The sequence below is a fragment of the Eurytemora carolleeae genome, unplaced genomic scaffold (genome assembly GCF_000591075.1).
Source record: "Eurytemora carolleeae unplaced genomic scaffold, Eaff_2.0 scaffold1460, whole genome shotgun sequence".
Classification (NCBI taxonomy): domain Eukaryota; kingdom Metazoa; phylum Arthropoda; class Copepoda; order Calanoida; family Temoridae; genus Eurytemora; species Eurytemora carolleeae.
In genome coordinates, this window is record NW_019397704.1 from 519 (window position 1) to 10954 (window position 10436).

At 29.5% G+C, this 10436-nt stretch overlaps 1 protein-coding gene across 1 annotated transcript; it reads right to left on the minus strand.

The window, feature by feature from the left end:
- Nucleotides 1-1106: 1106 nt before the first annotated feature.
- On the minus strand, nt 1107-10436 carry LOC111715550 (uncharacterized; the record flags this gene model as incomplete). The annotated part of the gene is given in 10 exon segments (XM_023490907.1): nt 1107-1156; nt 1334-1393; nt 3064-3108; nt 3920-3974; nt 5038-5109; nt 5654-5681; nt 6257-6314; nt 7811-7850; nt 8972-9013; nt 10381-10436. Coding segments are annotated over 7 exon segments (331 nt in total), but the record flags the coding sequence as incomplete, so codon positions are not given.

Consider the following 10436-nt stretch of genomic DNA (forward strand, 5'->3'; position numbering starts at 1 on the left):
AGATTTGCTGGAAAATTCTTTCTCGACCGTTAAGATCTTTCTTCTTAAAACAAAAGATAAAATCTACTACGGGAAGAACCAAAATAATTCAGAAACTTAAAAAGATAAGAAACGTTTCGCAAAAAATGCGAAAGAAGCGAAAACTTTCGGTCGCATTTTACAAAATTTTCGCGAATTTCTTTTTGCTAAATTTCGCGAAAAAGTTTGTGAAATGCGACCGAAAATTTTCGATTCTTTCGCATTTTTTGCGAAACGTTTCGTTTGCTGGAGGACGTAGGGAAAACGTATCAAACCGTCAAATGTTAAAAATAAGTTATAGTTTGAAGATAGACAATTTTTAAATAACTTTGAAAAAAAATAAAGATATTTATTAACTACAGTCATAACCCGAAAACAATGGAATAGGAAGACGACATATAGCAATACTTAAAGGGAGTGACTGGCTATGTAAGGTAGTTGAACTGAGTATGCAGTGTTGTGGAAAACTTCTTTCGGAATTTGAGACATATTAAACTTTTTAAAGATCTGTAAATCCTGAGTTTGAGCGCAAATTCGACGTTCAAAACTCCTACTTTGGGGTTGGATACGTTTTCAGAATTAGTTTTTTTAATTATTATAACTTATTTTTAACATTTGACGGTTTGATACAGTTTAAGTGTATTTGATGTTGTCACAAAGCAAATTATAGTTTTGCCTGACACTTACTAATCCACTAATTTAGCGAAATGGGTCTGTTTACACTGCACAATTGATGTGTCTTGTACTCAATGGGCTTTTTAAAGTTATAACTTGATTCTTAAATTCGTCTTCCTACTCCAGAGTTTTCTGGTTATCACTGTGTTATTTACTATCGTTTAATTTAATACTTGAAAACTTCTAAAAATCATTAAATAATGTCTATGCGCTGGAATTGTGAACGAAAAATATTCTTTTCTCTGGCCATAGTTGCTTCTGAAAAGTAAGACTAATACCATTGAATAGCTAATATGGCTATTTAGATTACCCTCAAATTACCCAAATAAGTGAACGGTCCCTTTAAATTTGTTTTGTTTCAAGTAATCAGTTACTTTAAAACTAGAATATATAAACTTCATTCTATATCTTACCTTCATTCCCAGGAAATCTGTAAAAAGGGTAAAGAGCCTCTTTTCCATCACTGCATAGAATGCAGGGTATTTCTTTTAAATATAGGTTTTATCTTGTAGAATTTCTCTTTTTTTGGAAAGGGGGGGGGACAACACTTTAATAAAGGTCGAAAATCAGCAAAGTTTTAAGTGATCTTTTTAATTTTTTTTCTTCTAAAAATAAAAATTTTAAATATTTTTCTCTTTACCTTATAGTGTTGACAAGATATCGAACATTTTCCTCAGAACCAAAAAGAAACGTGCTCATTCTTAATTAGAGCCATATTTATTTGAAATTAAAACTTTTGTTCCAAATGATTTTAAATTAGGTAAAATGTCGATATACGCTTTAGAAAAAGACTAACGTTTAAAAATAAAAGTTTTTTGAGATTTCTAAATAAGCTCATTGTGATGTACAGTGATAACCGGAAAACTGTAGAATAGAAAGACGACATTAATACTACAGAGCATATAATGCTATTATAAAGCAAATAGCTTTAGTAGAAAGTTATTAAAACACTTATTAAGTGAATTTTAACTGCACCTGTGTCTTATTTTCATTGGACTATTTATAGTAAAAACTTGCATCTAAAAGTCGACTTCCTATTCCAAAGTTTTCTGGTTATCACTGTAGTAGAAATACTGGAAATGGATTTCCAAAATATGATACAGAATTTATCTGAAAATGACGAAATGAGAGCCATTTTAAGGAAATATGTAATAGAACAAAAAATCATTGGAATGAACGACAAAAGATTCTTCAAAATATTTCGACATGGGTATTAAAAGATGTATATCAAGCCGCTGAACACTGTCCACATTATTATTTTCTCATAATTATTAATCTCTTTGATTTATGGCCAAAATACGAGTTTTTTATGGGTTTAATATTTTTATACCCTATTGATTTATTTAAAGATTTTTTTTACGGTCTTACAAGTGACTTTTTTTTTCTATTATATTAAATAGCTCTAAGCCCGCCATAATTTTTTTTGCGAAGTTCTTAAATTTTTTTTTTTTTGTGCATTTATCGAAACATTGACCCATCCTGATAAATATATATAAATATTTATACAAGGTTTAATAATCGAAAAATTATCAGAGGATTACATCATCAGGGACCGAATTTAATGAATTTGAGCTACGTCGCTACCGGTTCAAATTTGAATGTAAAACAATGTACAACAATGTACAACAATGTACAACAATGTACAACAATGTACAACGATGTACAACAATGTACAACAATGTACAACAATGTACAACAATGTACAACAATGTACAACAATGTACATGTACAACAATGTACAACAATGTACAACAATGTACAACAATGTACAACAATGTACACCAATGTACAACAATGTACAACAATGTACAACAATGAACAGTTTTCTATGTACAACAATGTACAACAATGTACAACAATGTACAACAATTTACAACAATGTATAAAAATTTACAACAATTTACAACAATGTACAACAATGTACAGCAATGCACAACAATGTACAACAATGTACAACAATGTACAACAATGTATAACAATGTACAACAATGTACAACAATGTTCACCAATGTACAACAATGTACAACAATGTACAACAATGTACAACAATGTACAACAATGTACAACAATGTACAACAATGTACAACAATGTACAACAATGTACAACAATGTACAACAATGTACAACAATGTACAACAATGTACAACAATGTACAACAATGTACAACAATGTACAACAATGTACAACAATGTACAACAATGTACAACAATGTACAACAATGTACAACAATGTACAACAATGTACAACAATGTACAACAATGTACAACAATGTACAACAATATACAACAATGTACAAAAATGTACAACAATGTACAACAATGTACAGCAATGTACAACAATGTACAACTATGTACAACTGAGAAAGTTTACCTAGAGTACGCATGGTTGAGAAGGAAGGGATCAACTGCAATCACTCTAAAATATCATAATAATTAATCTTTAAACGGATGGTTTTTGAAAATATTTATCTTTAAAGGGACTGTTTTCAGATTACTTTATCTTAAAAGGGATTGTTTTCAAAATATTTTATTGTTAAAGGGATTGTTTTATCTTTAAAGGGACTTTTTTCAAAATATTTTATCTTCAAGAGGACAATTTTTAAAATATTTTATCTTTAAAGTTATTGTTTTCAAAAATTTTTATCTTTAAAGGGACTGTTTTCATAATATTTTATCTTTGAAGGGACTGTTTTTAAAATATTTATGTATTTTCTATTTGGAAAAGTATTGTTCTGTCAAAGTAAACATGAGCAAAGTTATGAATTAAACATCGCCCTCAAAAATTTTTTACAACGAATATTTTTAAAGCAAAAATAAATGATTTAAATAATCAATATACTTTTTATATATTTTTATTGTTACTAATATTCACTCACTGGAAAAAGTAGCCATATTTCTTTCCCAAACATGACAAAAAATTAAAAACCGTAAAAAATTTCTACAAATTTTGAATTCCAAAACTCCAAAATATTTTAATGAAATTATAATGTTATAACTGCCTTTAATCTACCAGGTTTCCCACAAAGAACAAGATTTCAGAGACGACTGTACGGACAAATTCATTTTTTATTTCTAAAATTCAAGGCACCCAACAGCTTTATTGTCTTGTTATCTTTTCCAAATCCTAAAATTGACCCTTTGAATTTTTTTTTCAAATCATAACCCCAAATTATGCCTTCAAATTATCGCTAGAGTATTCTTCTTTATGGATAAACCTGTATTTTAACCTGTGTTTAAATGCTGCGGCTGCAACGCTAAAAGTTCCCAGGTTGGCTCCAAGATCTGCAGATTTTCACTTTATTTTCTTCATTCAAAACTATAAACTTAGAACTTTAGTCTTTAACAAATATTGATCATAGCAAATGTGACAAAGTAATGGTATACAAATCTCTCATGAAATATCCCAATATCCGCGAAAATTGGATCAGTTTGATTGGACATTTGGATATCTGAAAATATGTTTGACAATTTATTCAAAATGGGCTCTGTTAACGGTTAATAGAAATACAAGAAAACTACCAAGAATCTTCTCAATACAAAAAGTAATAAACTCATTATCTTATATAAAAAGATGGCTGCAAAGTGTGAAACATGTAAAAAGATAGTTTAAAAAAAAACGTTTTATTAGGTCTTCTGAACTGGAGGAAAAAACAAACGTGTTTATATTTTGATTTATGTAAAAAAATTGACTAAAAACCTAATAAGAAGTCTCGATAGATTAGTCGTGCTACAGGGTGTCCCAGTAAACATGGGAATTTAGTGACGAATTCGATATCGTCTTTTCAAATAATTCTTTGATTTAGTATAGTAATACCTACTGAGAAACCTGTAATCTGGAAGAGCTTCGTCTGCTATGTTCACATTTTGTTTGTTTATGTTTTGACTGCATACGGTTGTACTTAGGAAAACAAGAAAATTACAGTATACAAACAGAGTAAACTTATCCGTCTTCACTGTTCATCTTGCAGAGACATTATAGACACCACTTTACAGTCTTTTACCATTTTCATATAATAAATTCTAGCAGACATAATAATATTATGGCTGTTGAAATTAGGTATTACGATGCTAATTCATAACAAAGACGATATCGAATTCGTCACTGAATTCCCATGTTTTTTGGGACAACCTGTACCATAGTCACATTATGGTTACACCTACCAGAGATAGATAGATAGACTTGACCTCTATTGAAGAACGCATAATAAAATGATTATGAAACATTTTTCACCAATTTAACATCAAAGTCTACCTCAAAGTCGTCATTTCCTTGTTTATTAGGTCATTTCCTTGTTTATTCTAAATTGCATTTATTAGAAACAGTGTTCATGGGAAAATAAGTTTCCTAAAAATGTTGAGTTAGGATAATCAAGTATCAGAGAAATCAAAAGTTCAACTTCGTTTTGCATCCAAATACCTTAAAAATACCTAAATGTTATTAAAATAATAAATATTATCGTAAATTTTTAACTTTCGTCAATCGTCATCTTTATGCAAAAAAATATTTCATAGTTTTAAATAGAACACAAAGATTTCCAAGAAGCTAACTGTGGAAAGAGCTTTGAAAAAGGGAAGCAGCATGCCTCAAAAGCTGCGTTCATAAATGCAGATATGAATCATATTGTTCAAACAAAAATGTGAAACTAATTGTTTTAACATTTTTTCTTTGAAAATCTTTCGAAAGAATTATTACGATTTTTAAAATATTACTAGCTGAAGTTCCTGGCGTTGAAGAACAAAATTTCGAGTTTTGACAAAAATAGATTTTTGAATTAAAGAATATTTCAATTTTAGCCTATGTTTTTCCCGGAGTCCCGGATACTCAAGGGTTCCCTCAAAAATGTCAGCCATTTTTGTTCAACCGTTTGGCCAACTTATAGCTAACATATATATACAAATATACAAATATATATGAGTGAAAAGCTTTATTATATAGATGATTTTATGTAAAATGTACTCACCATCTCGTAGTATGTAGTCGGAGACAAGCTAAAAAATAAAATATAGGATTAGGTTTTCATAAAAAAATTATGAATAGAATTTTATCTAACAAAACTTATAAACACTTCCTTTAAGCTGGCTATGCCATTTTTACTATGGTACCCTTACAAGCTTTGTCTGATCAAAAGTGGATTAAATTGTTTCACATTTTGAAAATTGAATTTTTTCAAATACGGTTTCACTAAAAATATGACCCGCAGGAAAACATTATAGAAATGAAATCAAACAAGTTCAAACCTAGAACACGAAAATATCTTCAATGTGGGAGATATTTTCGTTTTTCTAAGTATAAAAGTATTTATTTTTATTGCCATATGTTTTCTTGAAATATAAAGGAGCAAGTCACTTTGGAGAGAAACCACAATTGAAAATAATCAGTATGTAAAATTATAAACAGTGATATCTAATTATCCAATTTATAATAGAACAAGGTTTTTAGTGTACCGTTGTGAATCTGGCATTGCCATCTTTGCATGAAAGTTGACTTAAAATTAAGCCGAACGATTTGAATTTTTGCTTGCCCGATTTAAAAGACACCTCCTCTCCTGCTATTATATACTTACATCGTTAGGTTTGGCACACATTATAAAGCTGATTGCTTGCGGGGCCAGGGGTGGAGACCTGAACACAGTTTTTAAAATTTATAACAATTCTAAGAACATAAAAAATTGTGCAATAATTGCACAAAGATTTTTTTCGATTCGAGTAAAAATTGCACGAAATTTCGATATAGTGTTGCATTGATGCTCAAAAGCTATTTCGCAAAAATTCTGAGGAAAATCTTGGTTTTTGAGTATTTCGTTGTTTCAAGCTATTTCGTTATTTCGACCTATTTCGTTATTAAAACCATATTTCGTTATTGCAAGCTATCTCGGTAAGTTTCGAGAATCAATTTCAGGAAATGAATGAATTAATCACTCAGGCTTTCTTGCACACAAGTTTAAGACAATTAATGGTCCAGCCGACGGAGAGATTTAGGTTTCAAACAAGGAGATAAACAAATAAGAGAAATGTATACATGTTTATAGATTGATACAAAGATGTCATCAGTAAAAGACTGAGTCGCACCTCCATTGGCATCTTTATAGCGTTTTCTTAAAACATATTTATCATGACAAATTTTATCAATGAAAGTAACCAAAATTTTAACAGTGTCTAAACTACAGGGTGTCCCAAAAAACATGGGAATTCAGTGACGAATTCGATATCGTCTTTGTTATAAATTAGCACTGTAATACCTAATTTCAAAAGCCATAATATTATTATGTCTGCTAGAGTTTATTTAATGAAAAGGGTAAAAGACTGCAAAGATGTGTCTATAATGTCTCCGCAAGATGAACAGTGAATACGGACAAGTTTACTCTGTTTGTATACTGTAATTTTCTTGTTTTACTAAGTACAACCGGTTGTAGTCAAAACATAAACAAACAAAATGTGAACATAGCAGACGAAACTCTTACAGATTACAGCTTTCTCAGTAGGTATCACTTTACTAAATCAAAGAATTATTTGAAAAGACGATATCGAATTCGTCACTGAATTCCCATGTTTTTTGGGACACCCTGTATGAATATGATAATAATGTGATTATTGTTCATGAACAAAATACTACAGCTAAGCTATGAAAGAATTTTTTTTGTACTGAATCTAATTTACATCTTTTCCTTATTTTCGTATTCATGCACCACAAAGTACAAAAATTACAATTTTTCGTTTTCGAGCAAAAACTATGACCTTGTATTCATGAGCAAAATGATGTAAAAATTATTGTTTAAATTTTATATTTATGCGCAATTTCGTGCAAAAAATTATTAATTTTCGAAAGAATACACAATTTTGTACAAAACTGGTTTCGTATTGATATGAAAATTATGCGAAATTTTTTGCAAAAAGAGTCATTTCGTGGAAAATTTAATTTAAAACGTCCGATGAGCATGAGACACACCAATTGTGCAGTATAAACAGACCCATTATACTAAATAAATTATTTCGTAAGTGTTTAGTAAGACTATTTGCTTTGAAACTACATCACATACAACTAAGTACTGCTACAATATTGTAATCCTGTTCCATTGTTTTCTGTTTATCACTGTACATTATTTTTATATAATACTTTCCTAACGCAGGCTTGTGGATGTATACGAGGCAAATCAATCCCTAATCAATTCCATTTTTAAATTATTAAAATTAATGCAAAATTATTTACCGTGAACCCCTGTATTTTTGGTACGTTTTTATCTTTCAATGGATTTTACAGTTTGAGGAGGCCAGTAGAAATTAAGAAACATCAACATAGTATTCTTCACAGAAATTTAATTTCGATTGAACTTTTTGAATATTTATAAAATTATAATTACCATCCTTCCACAATTAATATGCAAAAATCAAAGAATTATACAATGATATTTACATAGAAGCGAAATTCTTGAATTCCAAGAGACGACATTAAAATTGGTCAAAGTTTTAAAGGGATTTGCGGCATCTCTATTTCACATTACTCTCCGAGATTCATTCAGCGTACCAGAGCGAATAATTTCGTTTAGATTTGAATTTATTAAAAAAACCAAATTTGTCCAAATCTAAATTTTTTTTCATATCTCTGTTAACTTAAACGTACAGTAATAGGCGATTATTTCAATTGAAAATAACTAATCTTATTCCGTTATTAGTTTCTGTAATGTCTCATTGTTTAAAACATTTTCTGTGGATTTCCTGCAATTTTCATTGACGACATTTGAAGAATTTAAAGAAATCTGCGAACAAATTTGTAAAAAATAAGAAATTCAATATAATGATGTAAAGGAAAGAATTAATTCTAACATTAGTTTATTGACAAATTTCTATTTAGATTTATGTTCCTAAACATCCAATTAGTTTACTCTAGAAATTTTGCTTCCTTTTTTTGTCGTTGTTATTTAATAATTTAAAAAAAATTGATTCTCAAAATCATCCTTCCAGAATGAACAATGAAGGAGGATTTCAAAAATTTGAATTTGGTCTCTTGCTGATAAAATATGCACTGTAACAAAGTCTGATCGGCCTCGAATGAATCCTGAGAAAATTCTTCACAAAACTACATTCTTAGTTCAACTACCTTAAATTGACGGTCACTCCCTTTAAAAATCATCAATGTAAACTTATATTGACAAAAGAATGCAGTACATTGTTTTAAGATCTGATACGATGTTTAAGTTGTCTCTCAATTGTAAAAAATTTCCGATTCTTTGTGAATATCTCTTTTTTTCAGACATTTTAAATATGATCAAATTGGTTGGTTCCTTGAATCTCTTTCAGTCCAGAGGGCTTAAATGTTTTCAAATCTAAAGAAGGAATTATTAAAAAGATATATATTTTGATAAATTAATACTATTTGAATTGCTACATTATACAACTTTTTGCTTTTTTAAAAAAATTCACACTTGAGATTTTTAAAGTGTCGTTTTCCTATTCCATAGTTTTAAGTATCCCCGGCTGTTAAATATGGTACTTAAAACACAAAGATAATATATATATAGATATGCAGGCAGGTAGAAACCTCCTTCCTAAATTGCTTGTAGCAGACAACTAATTTTTGAACCTTAGAGAGAAGGTGCAAGGAGAGACATCTATAGCAAATTGATTACTTTCTATATTCCTTTCACCCCTTGCTGCCTTCTGTAGGAAATACGCATTTGTGTTATAAAAACATACAGTACGCGTATTGCATCCTGTATAGTTCAAGTGTTGCTATCTGGACCTGTTTGACCAATAAAATTAAATTTCAAGGTAACACAAACATACAGTACGCGTTTTGTTTATGTTATGATCAGATCAGTTGTACTTTGTCCTAGATTCGATGTACTTTTATAGTAATAATTTTTATTTAAATTGCGTTAATTTACGTATGCCATTCAGTACAACTTGCACATTTAAACTTTGTCTAGTCAAATTCCTACCTCAGTTTTATTTGCATTGATTAATTTGTTTCATTAAGTACAATATGCAGTATACATTGTTGATACTATAGTACGCATTTAGTGTTATCACGCATAAACAAAGTGATAAATTAGCAACAATCCAGAGGATAAAATGCCATGCGTACGACAGAGATGGTGCTGTTTGCACCTTTTCTCAAGACCTCAAAATTTATACCTGCCTGTATATCTATATATATATTATCTTTGTTAAAACACTGTAAGAGTAAAGCTTCCTAAATCACTCCAAAGGATTATGTAAGTAACTATGCGCATTATATTTAAACATGACTTTACAAACATATTTCACCTTTTTAACTCCGCCAAGCAGTAGTGGGCTTAAATTTTTTTTTTTTAGATTTTAAGGTTAAAGGTAATCACGAGACGTCAATTTTTTCAAAAAAATCAGACCAATACTTTCTAAATTTTGAGTCTTGTAAATTTTTCAACTTTAGTTTCTTTATAAGAAGACAATGATTGTGCCCACAAAGAATGAAAATATAAGACGACTTATTATTTCTGTCAACCTGAAGGATTTATTTATTACATATTTTTAAAGAATAATTAAATGAAAAACACCAAGTATAGTTACAGGAAATTGTAAAGAAAGAATAAACACTAAATGAACATCGTGAAGTCGTGTATGAAGTTTCATTCTTTGTGTTCTACCCTGTATCATAGGCTTACATATAAATTTTCTAAGTAGAAAAAAGTACAACAAGAATTTTTCTAACCTGCTAATATTCCTTTCAGTCCAGAAGCTGATGGTTGGTATTCAAAAATTTCAAAA